At 42.7% G+C, this 24,496-nt stretch overlaps 1 protein-coding gene across 3 annotated transcripts in view; it reads right to left on the bottom strand.

Moving 5' to 3' along the window:
- The window catches only part of LOC117752378 (rho GTPase-activating protein 23-like), a 64,365-nt gene extending 41,279 nt beyond the window's left edge, over positions 1–23,086 (bottom strand). For 2 of the 3 annotated variants that reach the window (XM_034569612.1, XM_034569613.1), the window contains exon 1: positions 1,476–1,740. In XM_034569612.1, coding sequence (XP_034425503.1) covers positions 1,476–1,529 — 54 coding nt within the window. In that variant the 5' untranslated portion in view covers positions 1,530–1,740. Of the gene's footprint in view, positions 1–1,475; positions 1,741–22,607 lie in introns of those variants that run through there. The other variant, XM_034569615.1, reaches the window with a different exon arrangement.
- Between the last annotated feature and the right edge of the window lie 1,410 nt (positions 23,087–24,496).

Genomic DNA, 24,496 nt, shown 5'->3' with positions numbered 1-24,496 from the left:
TACTTTACAAGCCAAAACATCGGTATCGCCCCCCTAGTGGCTGGCTGCAGTATAGCTCATAAATCCCTCCTCATTCCAAAGTCTAAAGAAAGTCCGATACAATGACTTCTGTCATTGGGTAGTTCTTATCACACTGATGTATGTTTAAGTGTTCATGTTTTGAATAAGTTGGTTTTAATTATTTATGTAATGGTATAACGGGTCAAAAAGGTCATGGCGAGTGCATTGGCAGGATGTTGATAACAAGCCTTCCCACCATGATCACTACAGCACAGACTCCGGCTCCATATGAGATGCTCCATTTGTATACACAACTGTCCAGGTAGCATCAAATGCTTTCTCAAAATAAGCTTCTGTAATGATAAAGATTACAATTCTTTAAAAAAGTTTCGAAAAGAGCTCAGACTCATTTTCCCTCTGTCCATGACAATCACCTCACAAGTCAGACTCTTACAGATCAGAACCAGAGCTTTAAATTCCACCACTGACGGCACCGACAGAGTGATCTGGGGATATCGCTCATATAGGCTCAGTGCACAGAACCATGTGATGTGTGATCAGCACAGTGATGCATCAACAGCCTGCACCCATAGGCATTGATCAGTTCTCGTTCCGATGCCGCTCGTGACTGTTGAGCGTAGGAAGATATTTCTGAACTACTGTCGTTTTTTCAATGAATTTTTCTGCACTGACAGAACACCGAGGGCCACAATGTGCCCTCTGTCCCGGGCTGGGCATACGTGGGCCGTCGTATGGAAATGCATGCATTCCAGTCTCCCTGCTCACCCACCCATATCTCATCTCTGCAATTCCTGGAGCAAACAGTGGACATATTATCCAGTTATTTGCCGGACGCAGCCTGTGACCTGATTTGTTTGACTATTAAAGCAGGCTATTGGACAGTGTTTGATTCTGCCGCTGATGAAGCACCTCCGCTTTCAAACCGTCGTCATTTATTCATGGGTTTACATTAGGTGGTGGAACAGCCTGCAGCTTGAACTTGAAGCTGGAGTTTGACAAATTACATAAGACACAAATGAGGTTTTACCTCGTTGGGCTTCTACCCTCACCGTGCACCTGCAGAATGCTGCAGGGTGGTTCTGCTCTCTGATTGGGCGACTAATGAGAACATCTCCAAAAACCACAGGGCCTGAGCAGGTTGGGTGTTTCTGGAGGAGGCAGCTGTCAGCAGCGGGGTTACAGTATATGACTGACACAGTTACCTGACACTTCCCCTGTGGCTCTGACAATGGGCGTGAGGGTTAAAGAAAACGTGTAGTGTCCTGCTGAAACAGCCTGTCACCTCAACGCGACTCCTTCATTACAGGCAAAACACACAATAGACTGGAGCTCAGGTCAAAGTGAAGCTGAGGACCGAGCCACCGCAGGGAAAAAGTTCACCCGACGGGAGGAGACGCAGAAGTGCGGCAGACAGAAAGGAGAGTGTAACAGAGGGAACTGTCCCGTTCACTTACTTCAGTGTCTGAGTGAGGTGGGATCCCAACAAGGCAGAAAGCAACTCCATTCATTGGGTTGTGAGCGTGTGTGCGCGTGTGCGCGTTCCAAAGAAACGGGTCAGACCCGCGCTGCGCTCTCCATCCCGCGCACGTGTCCCTCCTGTGGGCTCCTGCTCTCCGGTGAACGGCTTCAGAGTGGACCGCGGACAGGACACCACGCACCGGACTCAGCCCTGCTCTGCCCCCCCCTCTCTCTGCACCGTGGACCGTCCCGTCCCGCTACAGTCACACCCCATACTACCGGAAATACAGCGGGCTGGGTTTCAAAATAAAGGCGCCTTATGCCCTCGGATGTAACGAGTTTAACTACACTTTTTAATTATGATACTACTGATCAATACACTTGAATCATCTACAGTGGCCATTAAAATATATTTGAGAAACCAATACCAATACCAATGTATATTCCTCACGATTATATTTTTATTATTATTAGTATTAGTATTAGTAGTAGTAGTAGTAGTAGTGTTACTGTTATTCTTATTCTTAACCTTCTATGTAAAGGGCCTCAAGATAATATGTATTATGACTTTGCACTGTACAAAATATTGAAATTAAATATTAATAAAATTGTATCATTATTATTACATGGGAATAAAACCAGACAGAACAAATATAAGAAAGAGAACATGAAAGAAAATAAAGACAAACAACATCTGTCAAATCCAGCACTAGAACAGTGATTCACTTTGTCACTTGTATTAACTAACCGTTTGGAAAGTGACGGGCAGCGGGGACAATTTAATTCTCACTTGACAAAGGTCCTAGTGGTGCACGAGCTTTCATATAAACCAACACATCAAGAGGTGAGAGGATGTGTGTGGCCAGAGCTGTGCACACTGACATTTAGCAGGCTACAGGACCTTTGACAGAATGCTCACTTGTATTCCTGCTGCTGATGGTTAAACACCGGGCTGTGTTTCATGTGTGCATGCATGGGCTGCTCTCTGGGCTGGACCTCTGACATGACATGAATCAAATGCACAGCTCCAGAGCATTTCACTTGCACATGCACTGCCATCAATCCTTCATCCTGTCGTCAACCCTTCATTGGCAATAAACTGCATTCCCCCCCCTACTTCCCCTTCAACTACTTCTACCGCAGACTGTGCAGGTCCCTGTGCTAAGGGCCGAGGTTTACTGCATGATGACATTTCTAACACGCATACGACGCAAAAACAAAAAAAAACAAAAATAATGCAGTTATCTCAGGATGCATTGCCAAATGCTTAAAGGACACAGACTAATGTGCCAAGAGAGGTTTTGGAGATAAGAGTCTGGAGCCAATTCTCCAGACTTCCTGAGGAGGTCATGTCTAAAGAAACGGCTTCAATAAGCGCTCAAAGCACTTCACATTAGAAGTCCTTTTTGTATACCATATAAAGCCAATCACTCATACATTTAATGAATCCTTCTATCTAAAGTGCCTTAAGATAATGTATATTAGGATTTGACGCCATACAAATAAAATTGAATTGAATTGAATTTAAGTAAACCAACGATACAATTTGCACAGTTTGGTTCGAACAACGACCTTTGGACACGGGACACTATTCATAGCAGTGCCTCAGGATGAGAGCACCTCAGTTGATTTTGTGCTTTAGCCATAAACAGTTAATATGGTGTTTTTCCGGTCTTATAAACCACTCGGAGCACTTTACACTACAAGCTCTGCGGCCTGCTGAATCTGTGTGAGCAGTACTCATTTAGCTCCAGATAGAGCAGTGGGCATTAAATGGAACCAGCATGCTTTGTATGATGCCTGTTATAATCTGGTTGATAAGGAGGTTATGTTTTTACCCATTACTGTTTGCCCTGCCACTGCCTGACCCTCTAAGGACACTTGTCATTGTGAGTTCACTTTTGCAAGTTAACGTTGTCATCATCACTATAGCTGACAGATTTCAAAGAAAACTGTGGCGCTGTGTCTGCTGTCTAAGCTTCCGTCTGCCGGCAAAGGTTCTGATTTACTGATGGAACATTGTTTCAGACTTCATGGCATATCTGTGGACACTGCTTCCAGCCAAGGTCCCCAGTTCTCTCCCAGGTATGAAAATAACTTTGCATTAAATTGATGAGTCTGTCTTCTAGTTTTAAAGAAGACGGACTATTTTCTTAATTTCCCCTTGCCTCAACCACTGTTTGCTTAAAACTGTCCAAATAAAGCCCTGATTGATTATGACTGGCTCAAAACATATAAGGAAAAACGAATTTTTATCATTTAAATTACATTTTCACAGCCTATATAGTTTCAGATTCATCAGTAATGGTGGAACTACATATCATATTAAACATATCAACCCAATGAAATACATTGTTTGAGAATATCTTGTGCAAACATGTTCAGTTTGATTATTCAGTTTGTTTGCCTATTTAATTTGGGCATCATTATTTTGCTTTATAAAACTGTTCGATTAAAACTTTATAAAGGAATTAAAAAATAGAAAAAGGACAATAATAATAACAGGCAACCTTACCTCCAGGGCCCAGATTTTGAGAAAGCTCAGCAAAACATCTTTTGCATGACATTTTCTCTCAGCGGACTCTTGATGATCGCTTGCTGTTTAATTGAGCATTTAAATGTATCCAATAAGATACAATCGCAATTGATACAAGACAGATAAAAGCTGATATTTACTGTTTATTTTGTTTGTTGTTTTAAACTTGTTTGTATCCCATTTTTTTATCAATCTCCCTCTCTCTCCTTCTACTGTGTTATGGTATTTAGAGGGAGAATATTTATGACTGGAAGAGTGTATGTGTGTGCTGATGGTCAGTGGAGCGAGACACAGCCCAATGCTGATGTTGGCCGACAGTGCCCTCAGGACAGAGGAAAGATGACGCACAAACATATACATACATGTACACACACACACACACACATGCACACACACACACACACACACACACACACACACACACACACACACACACGCGCACACACACACACACACACACACACACACACACACACACACACACACACACACACACTGAGTCATTGTGTAATAACAGAACATGAAATGATTAGGGAAAAAGAGTAGAGAGAAAGAAGCTGAAACTAGCTACACACTCGTACACCCCCTGCTGGCCTTCTGCTGCTCATACACACACACACACACACACACACACACACACACACACACACACACACACACACACACTAGACACTAGTTCCCTGCATTATTACATGAGCACTATGCAAACGACTCAGACCACACCTATCTTCAAATTTAGCTTACATTTCTATCTCATTTTCCATCAAGTGAGGCCTCTAGGACCACATTTTGCCATGACCACATTTTGCCATGATGACACACACACACACACTCACACACTCACACACACATAGGATAGGTTGACCAAATCCTTTTACCTAACCTTAACCCTGACCAATTCATGCCCAACCCTAACCTTAACCAGGACCTCAGAAGACCATGAGATTAACTGACAAGATCATTGTTTATGCTAAAATAGGAACATGTGACCAAAATACACACACGCAGATCACGAGGATGTTAAAAATTAATAGATGTGTTTGCTTTTTTTCCAAATGAAAATGTTTCCTGCTCGCTTACATCACTCTTACATCACCTCATGGATCACAGGACGTGATGTCAGCACTTCATCAGCCATCATCATCCGGTGTCATGATGTCTGATCAGGAGGATCTTGGAGGTGTTTTCTGTTTGCTGGTTAATGAAGTCGGGTCTCTTTTTTCTTTAAAGAGCATGTTTGCTCCTTCAGACCACACTGTGACATAAACCACAGCAAGTGTTGAATTAGTTATGTCAGGTCACTGATGGTTTTTACAAGGCAACTTGCTATAGCCAGTAATCTTACTGTGCAGCAAGAACAATCATAAGAAAATACTGTATGGAAAATAATATATAATATCTGTAAATGAATACATCAAATCATGGACAGTGCACCACTGGTCTGACCAGACACAGTAAGTACTTCACAGTCTGTGAGACGCCAGAATCACATAAAAATGTTAAATCGAGGGTAACTGCCCTTGATTGTTGAAGCTTCTTCACGTCAGAACTAATAAAGTGAGAAGAGGTGAAACATCGTCATGTCCAGTTGCCCTCGATTCAAACCTTCTTGAGTGAATCATCGTGATCATGACCTGGATGAATGGGAACCTTCACAGACATATGAAAAATGTACACATTGTTTTGACTGTTCTCAGAGTCTGGGTGGGTGTGGCCAGAAGCTCAATCCCCAGCTCCTACAGTCTGAATGACAATGTGTCCTTGGGCAAGATATAACCCCAAACGGCCCCTGATAGAAAAAGGGCAGCATATAGTATGAATGTGTGTGTGACTGGGTGACTGTTGCAAAACTTTAAGTGATAGATAATACAAGAAAAGTGCTAAATAAAATACAGTCCCTGTATTTGTTTTTCATGTCCGAGAGCACACATCACAAGCAAGAGAGTGATGCTTTCATCATTGTTGCTGACTGCTCATTGTGTCAGTTGCTGCTGGTAAAGTATCAGGATAAATAAAAGTCCACAATGCAGCAATAAGAGAAGGAAACAATTGTGAACCAAAGTGACAAGTGGGAAATGCAGTGAACCTCTTTTCAGGCTTGACACTACACACAGGATATAAAAGAGGAATATAAACTAAATTAAATCTTTATGTCAAGTGATCACTTGTTACTATTTGACACCAAAGTTTCCAAACCAAATTCCATAAAATCCATTAGATTTGTTTCTTCCTCTTTTTTTCTGCAGTGGTTGATGCTCGAACCTTTAAAATGCCAGAATAAAACTTGCAATGTCTCCTGAATAACAGCAACACAATATCAGACAAATAGACAAACACACAACTATGTAAAAATCTGTTTAATAAGCTTTAAAAATGCTTAATGAGTTTAAGCATTTTTATTTACTGAGTATGTTTGTGAATTCCTGCTCTGATGGTCCCCTGTTAGTCTTTGTTTGATTTTAAATGTTACCCCAAAATGTGGATTGGGGATTTATTGGAATTATTTAATCAGATTTTGCATCAGAAGAGATTAGCGTCCCGGTTGATCTCAACACATCCCTGAACAAAGAGTTTTCAACATTTTCTTACATCCGAACCCACTGTTGACGACACTGAGACCCTCTGGTGTTTATCCTAACACCCCTGTGCTCCAATAAAAACAAGGCTGCTGAGGATTTAATCCACACATTGTGTTGGAAAGTGATGATTGCTGAGATGCAGAAGGAGGAGGAGGTGTGTGTGTGCATGAGTGTGTGAGTGCATATGTGGAGGCACTAATCTGGCATTGTTCTGGAAAGAGTTTCACCCCCACTGCAGGGGGCCTGTGGAGACGCAACCTCCACGTCCTCCCATCATCCCCCTGTCCTCATGTACCCATGCCCCTCCCCCCTCAGTTAACCTTCTGTCCTCCTCCATCCTCCCCTCACCTCCTGCCACAGAGACTGTACAGTCGTAAATCTGCCCACAACCCTGGCTGGTGCCAGTGTGGGGATTTCGGAGAGGTGGATTTATGTATTTAGCTTTTATTGCAATATTGTGGAATCTAATAAGATTGGTTTCGGTGATAAATGCTCTATATCACCTTTTTAAACCAAATGTGTTTGTGTTAATGCTGGAGTTTATTTTGTCTAATCTTCCAACAGTTTGTGACTTGGACTCTTGCCCGTCCTTTCACCAAATGGAGGATCAGAAAAGCCAGAAAGTCACATTTTCCTGTGACTATGAGGCTTTTCATGAACAGTCCTTCCCACTCAGCAGCTCCTCTTTACGGACTCTGGGAAATGCTGGAAGCCCAGATGAGGATATGGAAGTTAACGTGTTAATTTGATATGCAGTATTTTGTAATGAGGGACAATATAGTTGGAGACGCTAAAGGATGTACACTGTGGTCTTTGTTAAAATAAATTATAAATCAGATGAGCAACAACAAAGAGAATGGGGTTAGTTTACCAGTGATGCCACACAACAAAACAACAAAATGTATTTTAGGGCCTATGAGGCAGGTTAAGTTGTTTGTTTGAAAACCTAACTGTGAAGCAACACAGACACTTTTGCCTGGAGTGCTCCTCACCTTCACAGCCATTCACTGCTGGCCAGGATCTAGTCACAATAATTGAACTGGTGTCACATAGTGAGGAGAAAAATACTTTTTCAACCACATGATTTCTAACCTCCTGAAATTACATGTGTTCCTTCAAACATACTTATCAAATTTAATTATTTAAAAACTACCCAATGTCTCCTGCTGTACTGAAACTTCACTGTTCAGACCTGGTATAAACATCCATTTCAGGTTATCTGATAAGGTCGCACTTGAGATGCGATCACTCAGTCCACATTCAGAGGTGGTCTTGAACATATGTGACGACATTCTTTTGGCAGCGTGAACACAAATGTGTCCCGAGTCACGGGACACATTTGTTTCATAACAGGTTTTTTCTTTTCTTTTTCTTTAAACTTCTTAATCTTTCATAGACATTAATTTATTTGTGATCACCAACACAGTGTTAACATTGACAACCAACTTCTTTTTTTGTACTATTTGAAATGGGGAAAAAATCCCCTTTCTCTCTCTCTCTTTCCTTCCCTCACCCACACACATGCACACACACATGGGCACGCATGCACACATTGCCAACCAAGATGGATGTTAACACCAGGTCACTAAATAGAGTGCATACCTCTGCCAAGGCCCAACAGCCCCTTTATGAAACCACATTTAATTCCATTAGATCCGGATTTTTATTTGGATAAATAAAGTGATAAAAAAAAATCCTGGACTCGTCTCTTTGTCTATATCCATGCCAAACTTTAATAGGTTCTTCCTTGGCCCTTGCCCCAGCCTTTCCAACATCAGTTAAGTAGTTTTTGTGTTATCTTGCAACAGACAGACAAACATCATCCTTTGCAGAGGCAATGAGCAAATGAGTCTGTTGGTCACTCGGAAAAACAAAGAATTTAGAATAAATATCTATTAGCATCAACAAATTAAAATATTTCCCATGAATTCAAGAAAAACACTATAAATAAGAGACCATAAAAATAGAATTGAAATTATCTTTCAATCTGTGGATATATTTATTTTTAAATTAAAGTCTTAAATAAATAGAACATCTGTCTGTGTTCTGTTATTCTGTGGCCTGGCAAGACAGCAGAGAGGCTGGTGAGTGTGAGACTGTGTGTGTGTGTGTGTGTGTGTGTGTGTGTGTGTGTGTGTGTGTGTGTGTGTGTGTGTGTGTGTGTGTGTGTGTGTGTGTGTGTGTGTGTGTGTGTGTGTGTGTGCGTGCGTGTGTGCTTGATGTTGGGGGAGGATGGGGAGCACACCCATCTGTCTGTTTACAACAGCACTGGGAGATTTTCGCTAAATATCTAATCCATCTAATCCTCAGTGAAGCCATGGATAGAACACGCAGTGATGCAAGAAGGCCAGTAGGGGGCCGAGCTGACCATTAGATGCTGAAGAATGGGAATGACTCTTTTTTTTCCTCACAAAGAGGAATAAAGTGGGGTTTGATGGAAGGAAGAGTTTGCTCAGATTAACACGTGCATACACTATTAAAAGGCTGCACACTAGGTCCAGTCGTGTCTCCACGGATGAGCTGTCCTGGCCCGATCACAAGTAAATTGCTGATTGAGTTAGCGCTCTATAGCTTCAGAGAGAGACTCAATAATCACCTCACATCAGTGTCACTCGCTCGCAGCCACAGTGCACACCACACACTTCCATCTCTGGACTTCGTGTACTCTGTGGAGTTGGAAGCAAATGACAAGTTTCACCAAAGTTTACTGAATGTTACACAAGGTGACAATTTGGTATCCTAGCACTCGTCTGCAACCACGGAGAGAGACATTGCAATCCAAAATCCAAACTGTCCTCCAGCCAGCAGTAAGTGAGCTTTCTGTTCAGTGAGCCCTGGACTACTTTGCTCTCCTTCCACTTAAGTCTGGCTCCTGGGTATTTAAAGCAGCGTGTGTTTTTGAAATAACAAAGACGGCTGTGATGGATGATGTTATTGCAACAAACACACAAAGAATTACGATCAAATCTTTTAGGTCCTCTGCCTCTACTGAGGTTTTTATGATCTATAAAAATCTTGCAGCACATTGTTCTGTCTCATAATGTGACTGTACAGTTAACTCTGACAACTCTCCCCTCTTGTAAAGCCACTGTCTCTACCTGCTCAGCAGCAAGCAGCTGGTCAACATGGTGGAACATGTAACTGCTTCAGAGACTGAATTTCTCCTTTAGGGGGTGGTGGAGACCAAACACAGAGCTAAAGGAGCAGGAGAAACATCACAGACACCATACAACATCCATCATGATTCATGATTTTGCAACTAAAAAATTGCTTAGAATTTAACTGTGACTTCTTGTGTTGCATCTAAGCCTGACATAATCAGTGGTGTCTGGCATAATTCATGTGTGAAACAACCTAATTGTACAATACAATACAATCCTCTGAGCATTGAATAAAGAGAAGTATTTTCACAGGCCTGAGCTTTTAGTTCATTCTTGAAATACATATTCAACATGTCTGTAAGACAATTGTATCAATATCAATCAGTTATTGTTTCACTGGTTAAACAGCACGTAACTACAACATCATGTAAATTACTGAGCTTAAGAATTAGTGGTAGACCTATATTCAACCATAGGCTACAAAGCCAAGCAAGCTGCAACCAGTCTTTATGAAAACTAGGCTAACAACACCTTCCACACAGTCTTGATATGAATCTGAGTTGGAAAGTATGTGGATATACTGAATATATATTTACCCGAGAGTTAAACTATTCCTTTAAAACTACCCTTCTTGTTTTTGTATTATTTGGTATTCTTTACTTTTAGCTTTGTATATAATACTTGCAACAAAATACTTTGCAGCTGCACATATGTACATTTTGTGCTTGTGACAAATTTAACCACAATCCAACATATTACTTTCCAGTGCAGTAAGATAAAAGTAAAAATACAGTGAAACTCACATCATGAAACTTTGATGCTCTCTGCAAATTGTCTTTTTTTGGTAATTGTAATGTATTTAATGGAAAACTGGTAAAGAATGGTGATAGGTTAAATCTTCCTATCAATCCTGATCCCAACACAAACACCTGATGGTGAGATGAGCTGTGAAATCCCCTCTGTTCCATTCATCCATATGTGGAATATACAGTATTGGATCCTCACAGAGAGCACATGTCAATCTCACAAAGCACAGGCCCACTTACAATTACACAAGAGCCTTTGCTGGATTTAAACCCCACCACCACTCACCATGCTCACATCCACATGCGCACTCTGTCACTTCACTTCAGGCACACACACACACAAACACACACACAAACACACACACAAACTCTTCTCTGGCTTTTCGCTGCATCCTGACACGCACAATCTCTGGAAGGGTTCGCATTTACGCCCCTGGTGCCAGCTCGGCTTAGTCACCTGACTTAAACCTCCTGCAGGTTTAAGGCTGTGCTACTTGGTGCCAGTATATCTTGTCACGCGCAGCTTTCACTTTTAAGATAAGTTAAAAACGGCTGTCCTCCATCCTCCATTTGGCTTCAGTATTTGCTGACATCTAGATGGAAATATTCAACATTTTGACCTTTCCTTGCCCCGTCTCATTGCTGGCATGGGCAAGTTGGCTGTAACTAATATGGTTGTGCAACCTTAATAAAAAGTAATGAACCAAACAATATTGGTCAACATCAAATCAAAGAGGCCAAGATATCCTGTTTTAAAAAACATTACATTCCTATATTAACAGTACCATCTTTTCATGAGACACTTCCTTTCTGATAATCACCCACATCTTTTAAACTCCTCCCCTCCAACTTTCAACACAGGCTTTTATTCCAAGCTGGGACAACCCTGGTGACATGGGGTCATTCTCTTAGACCTGACAAAGCTCCTCCAGAGCCTAATGTTTTCACAGGGTGAGTAAACCTAACCATCACAAGGAAATTGAACTTCATGTGTAAAAGATAAAAGTTCAGAGGAAGCAGGCGGAACCACTTCATCAACACACACACACACACACACACACACACACACACACACACACACACACACACACACACACACACACACACACACACACACACACACACACACACACACACACACACACACACAGCTGCCATGTTCTCTCCGGAGGACCCTCAGGGAGATGCACTCTGGAGGAAACCTATTATCAGGTCAGGAGCAAACACACACTCGACTGAAATAAGGCTTTCATCGTTCTATTTAAAGCTCTGATGTAGCTGAATGAAGCAGAGCAGAAAACCGACAAACACACACACACACACACACACATGATGGGATGTGTGAGTGTGTGTAATGATGTATGTGTATTACAGGTAGATAGATGTGTGTATGTGTGTGTGTGTTTGACTGCGCAGATGGTACCATCAGCTGCTGTGTGTGTGAGCCATGCTGCTCATCACACTGATGATGTCCCACATCAGCCCAGCAGGGCCACAGCACAAGTACGATGTCACACCTAAAGTAAAATATCAGCAGCAAAACCTGGGCAGTTTTTCAAACATGATTAGCCTTCCTATCGTAACAGATTTCACTAAGTTCAGCTTGTTTGTGTGTTAATTACAAACATATATCGTCTCTGGCATGATGTGTTCCTTTGCTCGGCCGCCAAAAATGATTTGTTTTGAAGGAAACCGCTGAGAGTGACGAGAGGAGAGATGAAAATAAAATCTGAGCATGTTAGAAACAACAGCTGAAAAAAAAACTGGGATTGTTTTTCACCACTACATTCCTCCCTCATTAAATCAGCCACATGGATTTCACTGTATTGTTTGGTGAAGTTTGTCTAAAGCCATGAATTCATGGGCAAACAATGAGGAGCAGCTGCTTAAGCACTGACCGTGTGTGTGTGTGTGTGTGTGTGTGTGATGACGGCATTTTGACCTGTTTGAAGGTTATTAGTTGAATCAGAGGGTTAGTTTCCTCTACGTCAGTGAGTGTCACAACGATAGGAGTTTAAAGAGGAGTCAGCTCCTTAAACGGAATAAGAATTATGTAATGTAATGTATGCAACGGCATTTATGTCCATGATGCCCTTGAAAAATATGTTCCCAGTGTTATCAAGCTGCGAATGAGCAACTGCATCCGGGGAAAACGGCTTAAGTAGCCTAACCATCCTGAAGCTGCTAATAGTCACAATAGCTGCTTTCAGACATGCACAGAACTCCAGGGATCCTCCGGAGTTTCTCCAGAGGAGGTGTTTGTGTGAATGCAAATGTCTGAGTGAGAGCCTTTGGAGTTTCTGCTGACTTCCTTCACCTGGCCCCCCAGTATGAAGTCCACAGAAAGTCCACAGATGTCGATGTGCGGACACAGACACTTGTAACATGCGACAGACGCAAAAATTAAAAAAAACTAAAAGAAAACAAATGTCTCCAAATGAAAACGCGGAGCCATACACGTAGAAGACAGACAGTGATGTCAAGAGTTTTTGATGATAAGGGCCGTTGATGGTGTTGATGAGCAGAAAACAAATCCATGTGACATCTGCAGCTAAGTGAATACGTTACTTCCTGCCTCTGCCTGCCGCGCCACCCTGCGACTGAATCCTCTGGAGAATTTGTTGGTGCTCTGAATGCGTCAGAGCAGAGAATCTTCTCCTGTGTTGTTCATGTGTGTGTCCTTTTGAGGACATGTCTGAAAAAGGGCTAATGTGATGAAACTGTCTTGACATGGAAGTGACATCAGATGGGTTTGCAGCTTGTATCTTTTAGATGAACTATCTCATCGTTCCGATCATGTCAGTGATCAAAGTTTCATACTCAAAGCACTCATAGAACGTTGAAGACATTGGTATTCATGTCTTGGTGTTCCACCACACTGAGGTTCCTGAAATAACACTGAAATACTAACCCCCACTTATACTGTTGTTTTCTCGTTGAAAGTAAATGAAGTTTCTATAAAGGCCCGAGTGTGAGAGACTTAAGGAAAAGACTTGGACGCTCTTGCACACAGTCTTCTGTTTTCAGTGCAGCGAGAAGACAGAGGTCAAACCAGGAACTTCTAATTAGAAAGGAGGATCAGCAGTCAAGCAGCAGTGAAATTCATAGCAGCTGAGCAGTTAGTGCTATTTTTAAATATGAAAGTGAACAGCGGCTGCTGCTGTGACTTTTGTCTTGCATAGCTTTAAAGCTGCAAATGTCTGGGTGCATGTTTCTCTGAGGCGGGAGGCAGAGACAGATCAGGTCAGTGAAACACCAGATGGTTTCTGGCTGAATGAGGACAGATGTGCAGGACAAACTGAAGCCAGTGAGAAACACCAGAGGTAAGCGGTAGAGTGAATAGTTGATATCATAAACCCACGTAGTCTTATTATCAAATATACAAAAATACAAATATTTAAAAAAAATTTTTTTAAAATGCATGTTCAAACAAATCTGCTTTCATTGCATCTAATGTTACAATACATTTTCTAGTCACATCACAACTCTCCCTGTTCTTTCACATTTCAGTTTGGTTTCTCTGCCAATTGTTCGTCCTAACATCGTGTGAACAGGAATTCAGTTTCACTACAAGTTTCACAGTTTCACGATGGACAGAGAGGACTGTGGTGGACAGAAGAAATACGATTAATCAATCAGAAAATAAAAGCATATTTTTATTCTGCTGCATATTTTATTATTTTAACCTATATAGTGGACTCTTTGTTTCCTACAACGCATCTTGAACAGTAGCGTACAACCAATGGTCACTAACTAGCCATGCAATGTGGAGAGACTAGAGAGGAGAGGTCAGCAGGAACAGCCCAACCTGTCATACAAACCTAAATATGAACAGACCAGCTCATCACAGCACAAACTGCAGCAAACAAGTTCATTTGTACTTTTAAAGATGGTCACTCAATGCAGTGTAAAACAAACATTCAATTGATTTCAGACTGATGTCTCTGGCCACTGTCCTCCTGTACTGACAGGTCAAATGGTTGTGAGGACAGTGGGAATCAGTGAAGTGTGCAGTAAGAGCCCACAGCCATGCTGGCAGCTCTGTAGCTGCACTTAGCTATAGTGGTTACGTAACATGGTGCCACTGACAATGCTGATGTTTGGCAGGCAATGTTAACCATAAACAAGACATTAGTTTAGCTTGTTAGCATGCTAACATTAGCAGTGATTACAGTGGTCGTGCAGGTACTTGATCCATAGTTTGTGTATAAAGATGGATGACATGAGAGGCCCCCAAAAGTGAAGCCAAATCATTTTGATCAGAAGATATCTAAGTCTAAGTTTTGGGGTGAACAATCGTGGCATCCCAGGAGCCACATCTTGAGATAAGATAAGTTAAGATAAGATAAAATAAGATAAGATAAGATAAGATAAGATAAGATAAGATAATCCATTATTAGTCCCACCATGGGGAAATTTGCAATGCTACAGCAGCAGGAGTCAAAAATAGGCATCAGTAAGTAATGATAAGTAACATGCAAGACTTAAGTGTAAAAAAAAAGTGTGAGGATATTCATGTACAGTGAATGGATTGCACATGAACCAATGTATTGCACTAACACCCTCCATAATGGGTGTGTGTAGTTCTACTGGGAGGTGGTTGTACTGCTGCAGGAAGGAAAGACCTGCGATACCTCTCCTTCAGACACTTAGGGTGGATCAGTCTGTTGCTGAAGGAGCTGCCCAGTGCTGTGATGGTGTCCTGCAGGGGGTGGGACTGGTTGTCCATCACACAAAACAGCTTAGCCATCATCCTCCTCTGTCCCACCACCTCCACTAGGTCAAGGGGTTATCCCAGGACCGAGCTGGCCCTCCTAATCAGTCGGTCCAGTCTCTTCCTGTCAGCAGTTGAAATGCTGCTGCCCCAGCAAACTACTCCAAAGAAGATGGCCGATGCCACCACAGAGTGATAAAAGGTCTTCAGGAGTGTCCCCTGCACTCCAAAAGACGTCAGTCTCCTGAGCAGATATACAGTCTGCTCTGGCTCTTCTTAAAGAGTGTGATGGCATGATCCATTCCCGGGCTGTTCGCCGGGCCGGTGGTGATGGGTGACTGAGAGCTGGGGGCTGTGGAAAGGGGTTTGGAAGAGGAGGTGGGGCATTGTACTGGGGGAGCAGGTGAGGGAGGTTGCAGCTGGACAAGCAGGATGGGGGAGGGGAAGGCGCCTGATCAAACTTGTCAAAGAACAAGTTCAAGTTCAAGTTATCCACTTTTGGTCCCCTACAGCCTGGGACTCAGCTTTCTTATGGTCAGAGATTGTTTTCAAACCTTTCCAGAAACCGCTGATGTTGTTCTGCTGCAGCTGGTCCTCCATCTTCTTCCCCTCCCTGATCCTCCTCCTCAGCTCCTTCTGAACAGCTTTCAGCTCCTCCTTCTCTCCTGACCTAAAAGCCCTCTTTTTGACCTTGAGGAGGGCTTTCATGTCTGGATTAATCCATGGCTTGTTGTTGCAGTCCTGGTGGGTACAGTCTTCTCCACACAAAAGTTAATGTAATCCGTAATGCAGTTTGTGAGGCTGTCAACGTCCTCCCCATGATCCTCGCAGAGTTCTTCCCACACAGTTGACTTGAAACCGTCCTTCAGAGCCTCATCCGTCTCATCGGACCACCTCTTCAATGTGCGGGTCACAGCTGGTTGCCTGTGCACCAGAGGTTTGTACACAGGCAGGAGATGAACCAGGTTGTGATCAGATCTTCCAAGGGGGTGGGGAGGGGTGTTGGGTTATATGCCTCCTTGGTGTTGGCATAGAAACGGTCCAGTATTTTATTGTCTCTGGTGAGGAATGTGACGTACCGGGTGAAAACGGGCCGAGTGGAGGATGGAGAGGCATGATTAAAGTCCCCAGAGATGAGGAGGGGAGCCTGTGGCTGCTGTGTCTGCAGCCTGCTCACCACAGAGTGCAGGACATCACTGACTGCATCAGCGTTAGCAGAGGGGGGAACATATACTATCGCGATAACATGCGAGAACTCCCACGGTAGGTAGGGGGGTCTCCTGCTAACAATTCAATGTCCCGACAGCAGTGCTGTTCTTTAATAGTGGTGTGCCCATGAGTTACACCATCAATCATTCATACAAAGTAGTCTACAAGGAAGTACATGACAAAAAGTGCTCGGAAACAGTCACCAAAACAGTATTTGGGGAAAATATCAATGATTTAAATTCACTGCAGTGGAATTTCAATAGCAGTTCCCCAAATTTGAGAGTGTGTAAGAATGACTGTGTCCTGTCAGACAACAGTGAGCTAAGACGTCAGTCTGCCGCAGCTGGATGTGATCAAACACTGAAATATCAGCAAGCAGTAATGAAGACTTATCATTACAATTTGTCACTCCCACCCCGATCTCTTTTGTCCCCCCTCCCCCCTCTGTGTCTCCCTCCCCCCCGTCCTCCTCCCCTCTGCTCTGCTGAGTGCTGATAAGACTCAGGTCGGCTGCCGGGATCGTCGACCACAGGCCTGACCATGAAAACAGCCCCTCCATGCTTTTGTGTCTCACTTCATAATGTTTGGACTCGGTAACAGACTTAATCACGTTTAAAAAGTGCAGGATGTCATTGTGTGACAAAACCATACAGCAATGGTAGTGTCTCCTCTAAGAAAACACTAACACTGAGCACAGTATTGACCGGTAAATACAAATTGCTCGTCGGGCTAAACTGCAATGTTGGTCTGTGCATAGATGACATCACTGGGCAGATTTTAGCACGGCTCATTTGTTTATTTGTCCTCAGTAAGACCTTTGTGACCATGTGAGTAATACATGGATTTTCTAATATGTTATGGGGGGGATGGTTCATTATAACAACCACTCTGAAAGAGCTTAAATATGATGGTTACACAACTGTTCCTGGTCTCTCTCTCCTCTCTCTCCCCCTTCTCTATCATTTTTAAGGTCTCAACCTCCCAATGTACAGTGCCATGAGATAATGTATATTATTGGCACTATGCAAATAAAATTGAATTTTATTGTATTGAATGGAAGTGCCATGATGTTGTAGTGCCACAAAACACATCTGATTTGACAGGATACCAATCATTGTGAATTTAAACTCACTGCAGATTTGTAACTGTAAGTTCCTTTTGATTTCTTCAGGAAATTATGGCACAGTTATACAAATATTTATGAAAAAAGATCAAAGCTGTGCAAAGAGAACATCAGACAAAAATACCCTGAACTGAGCATGGATATTACATACACAACACTTGACACACATGAAAGTCAGACTGGGAGGTGGGCCACTATCTTTGAATCAGTGTGTGTGTGTGTGTGTGTGTGTGTGTGTGTGTGTGTGTGTGTGTGTGTGTGTGTGTGTGTGTGTGTGTGTGTGTGTGTGTGTGTGTGTGTGTGTGTTTCAGCTGCATAGTGAGGTCATCTATCTCACAGGTATATGATGATGCTGACGCAGCACAGCTGTCTACACACAGGCTCCATTATCACATATTTTCACCTGGTAGAAATATTGCTTGTGAGGATATCTCCAGGTGAATCACATTTGGCACTTATTAGTAAAATGCGAAGGAACAAAAATATGGTCCGAGAAACACATTTTCCAAGATATCTCTACAAACAATAGTGAGCTCATATTGATCAGAAAATGATACCTGATTATATGACGTCATAGGATAAGTGATGTCGTGAAGAAGTCACCATGGCTTCATGCATAGCTCCAAAATGCATTTTTCCAGGTATCTCTGCATCCTATACAGACTCAACATGAAGCTTACACAGATCAAAAAATGATATAGAAAGAATTATGTCATTCCGACATCACTGTGAAGTCAGAAAATGACATTGTATAGTGCTGTAACATTTTTCAACCACTAAGATTAGAGACACATTCTTCATGTTATTTTGATTGAGCAATTTCATTTGTCTTCATCATGCCATCATGTGGTATAAATGACATCATGATGATATATTATTCTATAACAGCAGTATTATAAAAAGTTTTGTCTGATTGGGGTGAATAAAGAGTGTGCAATCGTCGTCCCTCTGATTTTCATTGTTCTTGTTTCACTTGTCGCTCTCCTGTTTAGGATTCAAGCCTTTTATCATCATCTGTGGTGTTTCCATCTGTGACCACAAAACACAGGTGACCACACAACGGTACTTCCTGAGGAGACACTGAACCTGCTGCTCTCACTGTGCCCCCTGAAGCCAAGTGTACAGCCAGTGGGCAGTTATGCATTACTTAGAAGTAATGTGATTTTCAGTAAGAAGTAGTGTTAAGCTAGTACAGTTTGAGATTCAGCGGCTGCAGCTACTGATCCCAGTCAGGCTGTTACTTCAGGATTCCACCTAGTTTAGTTCCAAGGTCGAAGGGGAGTCCCTGAGGATGCGACTGCAGGAGAGCTGTGTGCATCCACTGCGGCAAAGCAGATGTTAGCAGCTGGAGGGCCAGTAAACACTCGGGGCTGCGTAATGTTAAAGCCCAATTTCTCCCTTCCTATTGCAGTGACGTGTGGAGGCTGTGGGGTTGTTTAAAGCCACCTTTGACAGCGCTGTCGAGTAACAAAGTCTTCTGTGATATGTTTTGTTGCTGAGTGATTCGAAAAGTAATGTGTTGGATGTTTTCACGAGTAATTCGGCATCAGTAGGTTTTCAAGTAACCGTCCCCACATCGATGTGAGCACAGAAGAAGGGTTTGTCCAACTACCTGCCAAGCACAACTGTGTGTTTGACTGTTCACTGATAGGAGCAGAAGTATAAGTAGTAGGGATATTGAGCTATACAATGGTATCACTTCCTGTCTGGGTCTGCTCTGCCTTCAAAGAATCTTTACAGAAATGGAATCTTAACATATCTTTATCTCATAGCTCGGTCCATATTAATAATGAATTGTTACTGGTTGTAACTTATTAAAGGTATCCATTCAAACACAAGCCTGCCCCTCTGCCCATTTTCCTGTCTTTGTTTCCTTTGTCGTTCTGCCCATCTCTCAGCCTCTGTAAGGGCAGTGTACTGAATGAAATCTACATGTAAGAGCACACACACACACACACACACACACACACACACACACACACACACACACACACACACACACACACACACACACACACACACACACACACACACACACAGCCCATTAGAGTACAAGCAGCCAGTGCACTATAACTGGCTGTAAGGCTCGGAGGCTTCGAACTGGACTCGCTGCAGAGGACATGTCAGCTCAGTGTGAGTCACTTCAGTGAGTCACACAGTAAAAACTCATGTATGTTGACCAGGGCACACAAAGCCCTTTCCGCTGTTTCACAGGATATGTATTTTTAAATGTTTATCTAAGGAGGGTTTTTAAGCATGCATGCACTTTTTCAGTAGTGCCTTAGTTCGCTGTTTCACTCAGACCCTACTTAATCATCCTATATACACATGTAGAATACTCAAAGTGTTGCACTGTTTACCTGATACAGAGTCAAATGAAAGAGTGAATGGGATTTTCCATTAGGATAATTCACTACATGTTTTGGGGGAAGATTTAATTTGGATTAAACATTTGAGTGAATTAAATAATGTAATAATGATCAGACACATCCATCCATCTATCTATGTAAGAGAGAGAGAGAGAGAGAGAGAGAGAGAGAGAGAGAGAGAGAGAGAGAGAGAGAGAGAGAGAGAGAGAGAGAGAGAGACATGAGAGAGAGTTGTAAAAGGGCTGGGAGTCACATAGCAATGCATTTGCTTTAACTGTATCTGTGGCTGTTCTGCTGTCTGCTCTCTATCTGTTATGAGCTACAACCAATCTGATGCCTGTGTGTTAAGTACAGAGCTATAGTATCATAAAAAGTACAACATATTAAAAGTATTCTAGTCCAGCCTCAGCCAGTGGTTCAGAAGTGTTTATGTAATTGCTGGAAAGTTGATCAGCTCTCCTCCGTCGCCTTTTTGTTCCAGTAAATGTGTTTGTGTGTTCACAGGAGCAGGAGCAGGATATCCTGACGTTTCCACACACACACACACACACACACACACACACACACACACACTAATACACAAGCGCCAAAAACACAATGCACACTCAGACTAATGATTTTCTCCGTAATGCTACCAGGCAGAAGGAATTGTCCCACCCTCATACACTCTTGGCTCTTGTAAAGTCACGCTGAGTATGATGTAAGTGTCTTTGCTAGTTTCCGATAATTGCAGTTGCCATTTTCCCATCCAGCGCATTTTTTAAAACAGAAAATTCCCTCTCATTCTGAGCGTCCATGGGCGTGTTGGACCTGAAATGAGGTGAGGTCAGGTGTATTGTTGGTGCACTGATATCTTGAGGCAGTGGAAAGTCATTGACTAACAAAATCCTCCTCTGAAGTCAGTGGCTCAGTATTCTGCTGTTATTTTAAGGCTCATCATCGAGATAGTAACATGTTCTCACATAGTTTCCTCTTGGACAGTAAGAGAGCAAAGGCTCATGGGACTGTTAAGTGTCCTCATTAAATGTACTTGTTTCGATCATTATTTTAGTCAAATTAATGTTCTGGCCTGGTTCATGGGGTTTTTATGTTAATATCTTCAGGATAGTTTAAAGTAAATGTTCACTTATAATGTGACTATTGGGTATGATGTCAGATCCAGTCACTGGTTCAGAGTACCACTGCGTGTGTCAAGTAATCCATCCTACCTGTTTTCTTGTATAGAATGGACGGGGATGTATAGAATGTGGGTTGTGAGCAAACATCAGATACCATCATCCAACCATCATTCCTTTGCATGAGACTCACCACAGATTCAATCCAATAAAGTGCCATCTCACTTTAAAACAGAATAGAAGATGCCACTCTGACTGGTTTTAATTTCTCAGAATTCACACTCAACCCAAATGAACCATGTGCCTGGCACAGCAAACTCTTTTTCCGCCATTAAACTAACAAAAGTAGATTTGGACATGAATCGAATGACTTGCTACAACTTTAGACCTAGAGTCTGTTAAAATAGAGCCCTGTATCTTAGAGGATACACTGTCCTCTATGTCCACATACCATAAAGAGCCCACAGACCTCCCATGCTCTCTTCTTCCTACTGTCACACACTATGAAAAGACCACACACTCTATCTCACAGTCCTCACATACACACATGCAGATCACAGACAGAAAAAAACATATCACTTCAGCCAACTGGCTAAAAATACACAACACTGCTTCAGTCTCAGAGAGATGCTCTCTCTCTCTCTCTCTCTCTCTCTCTCTCTTGCACAGCGACAAGCACAAAAAGTTGTTACTCTCTGTTGTTGTACTCGGTACACTGCAGTTCCTCTGTGTTCCTTCGGTTCTAAAAGACAAAGTCAATACACACACACACACACACCCAGCACTGGATGTGCAGGTGCTGACTCTGCATGTGTTGTCATATCAGTAACATTGCAGTAGTGAATTTTGCTGTGTGCTATCTCTTAGCTAACAAGATTTCACAGTTTGAGTGAATACAAACTGAACCTCTTAAATGTTGTAAAGAGAAAGACGCATGTTGATATGTGATGGCCAGCTCTGTCTGACTGTGGCCCTCATGTCAATCATCTGCTGCACTCCAGAGACTCAAGGCTGAGACACTGTTTCCACAAATGAGCAAAAGTAAACTGTTTTCCTGTTTTAACTCAAATTCAAAAAATGCACGGCTGCTGTAACAATATTTTTACATCGAAAAAGTTTGACTTCCATTTTTGTTGTTAGTGTTGAATATTACCAAACAAATTAGAAACCATTAAAAATACCACAAAGGTCAGCCTTGGGTCCGTGCAAGTAATATTTCATTATTTCTTCTTGTATATTTGTACGTCAACTCTCCCAAACTCAAAGTCTTGTCCACTCTGGATCGCCAGAGTGAAAAGTTGCAATTGTATTTTCAAGCAAAGCTATTTTTACAGGACCGTGGTGAAACAAATCCTCTCTATGAGGTGTTGTGTGCTCAGAGGACCTGTGCTCCCACCTCGGTCAAACACTCCAGGATAAGGCCTGCGCTAAAATACTGTACATGCATTTAGGTAATGTGAGAGACCGACGACACAGAACTCCACAGCGGCAGAAAACTTCAGCAGAGTGTGTGTCCCTTCGTGCACTTCATGTCTACACAGTGTGAGTGTTGGTGTGTGTGTGAGCCTCCTCTCACCTGGGCCATGGTGTTCAGCAGGACTTCGGCTGGCTCCTGGTTCTCAGCATGGCTTGGCAAACGTCAGTCTGGTTCTTTGTAGATGATGTTGGGCTTTTGATTGTGATAGTTCCCTCACACACACACACACACACACACACACACACACACACACGTCTGGCTTTGCTTGTGTGTTTTGAACCCACACGCTCACTTACACCTCCTCCTCCTCCTCCTTCTCCTCCTTGTCCTCCTCCTGTGTGACAGCACCGTCCTCTGAAACGCTTGCTCCTTGAAACACAGTCTCTTTCTTCTCTCTCTCACCACAACCTGTGAGTAATCCTCTTTCTGTCTTGTCAATTGACACAGGGGGAGAGAGAGTGTGTCCCAGGAGCTTGTATCCCTTTCTTCCTGCCCTGCACGCTCCTGTCTTCCCTGTTTCAGTATGTGTTGGGCTATAATCTGGGCTCACACTGCTCTTGCCTCTCCTTTTCCTCCTCTCCTCGCTTCCTCTCCTCTCCTCGCAGCTCTCTCTCTCTCTCTCTCAGCTGCCACCCCCCCCCCCCCCCCCCCCCCCCCCCTCTCTTCCTCCCCACCACTAAAACCCTCCTGCTTTTTCCCCTCTGTAACTGTACACAGCATTAGTGAGAGACAGTGAAGAGGAGGGGTGGAGGGATCAGCGGGATAGAGCATGTGTGTGTGTGTGTGTGTGTGTACCATGTGACCTGATGGTGTAGTAGGATTCCCCCAGCAGCTGTCACATTCATTCCTTCATAGTGCTCCAGTATATGAGGTTCATGAACTTCCATTGAGGACCAGTGTTGATAAACTGTCAATGGAGCATGGATCTGCTGCTCAAAGAGAAACACAGAGAGGGACTTACGGTCATTTACTGTACGTTTAATAATTATACACATCTATTGTCTACATGTGGTCAGATATTTACACACCCTGACATGGTAAAACCTGTGAAAAAGACATTTACTGCTGCAAGAATCAACATTTTAAACATATATTTAACAAATCGTGATCATTGTGTGAATAGGGTCAATTGTAGTTACAAACCCATAGAGAATTATCATCATCTCAGCTGTTCAGAACATGTTAGCACCTTTCAGCTCATTGTTTTGGTTCCGCTACTGACAATTCACAGGGATTGTTCCCTCATATGAATCACCTTGTCAGAGTCAGGAATTCAAAAGCATGAACACATTTAGACCATTGAACACCGAGGTTCCTGCTCTAAATATTAGTATTGCTGCAACCTTTTGGAGAGTTGTGTTACAAGCAGGCAAGCAGGGCTGAACAACCTGATAATGCTGCTCCCATGGGCTGAAAGTCTTTGCATTTTTGCTGCTCTCTGCCTGGACATCTTCACCTTCCTGCCCTCCTTCCTGGGTGAGGGAATATGACGGCTATTCCTTTGAACTGACAGTAAACATATCAAATATGCCAAATGAAGGAATATAACCTGAAATTATTGATTCTATAGTATTTCTATGGTGAATGGAACACTCCAGGGAAAATGCGGAATTCTGAATTCTCCCGCCTAAATTGTTAACCCTTCCTGGCTCATTGTCTGGACCAGAGGAGACCCAGGGGAGACTTTGTGCTCTGCTCCAGGGCCGAAGTTGGTGGGAACTTGGTTTGGTCTTTCGTCTTTGGGAGTTGTATACGGCAGACAGCCATAAGTGAACATAATTGCTCAACCATACTGCTAAGCTCTAATTTGCTGAATTTGTTCCTCCCTCTCTCTCCCATTCACTGCGTACACAACGTACACACTCAACAGCCCCTAGTGTAACAACACACTTGTGTAACAGATATAATAAATCACACACTGCTAATGCTACCTCTCATCGCTTATGAAGAAAAGACTGTAAAAGTAATTTTATAAAATGCAAGTACAG

The sequence above is a fragment of the Hippoglossus hippoglossus genome, chromosome 19 (genome assembly GCF_009819705.1).
Source record: "Hippoglossus hippoglossus isolate fHipHip1 chromosome 19, fHipHip1.pri, whole genome shotgun sequence".
Taxonomy (NCBI): Eukaryota; Metazoa; Chordata; class Actinopteri; order Pleuronectiformes; family Pleuronectidae; genus Hippoglossus; species Hippoglossus hippoglossus.
This window is presented reverse-complemented; position numbering and strand designations above follow the sequence as displayed.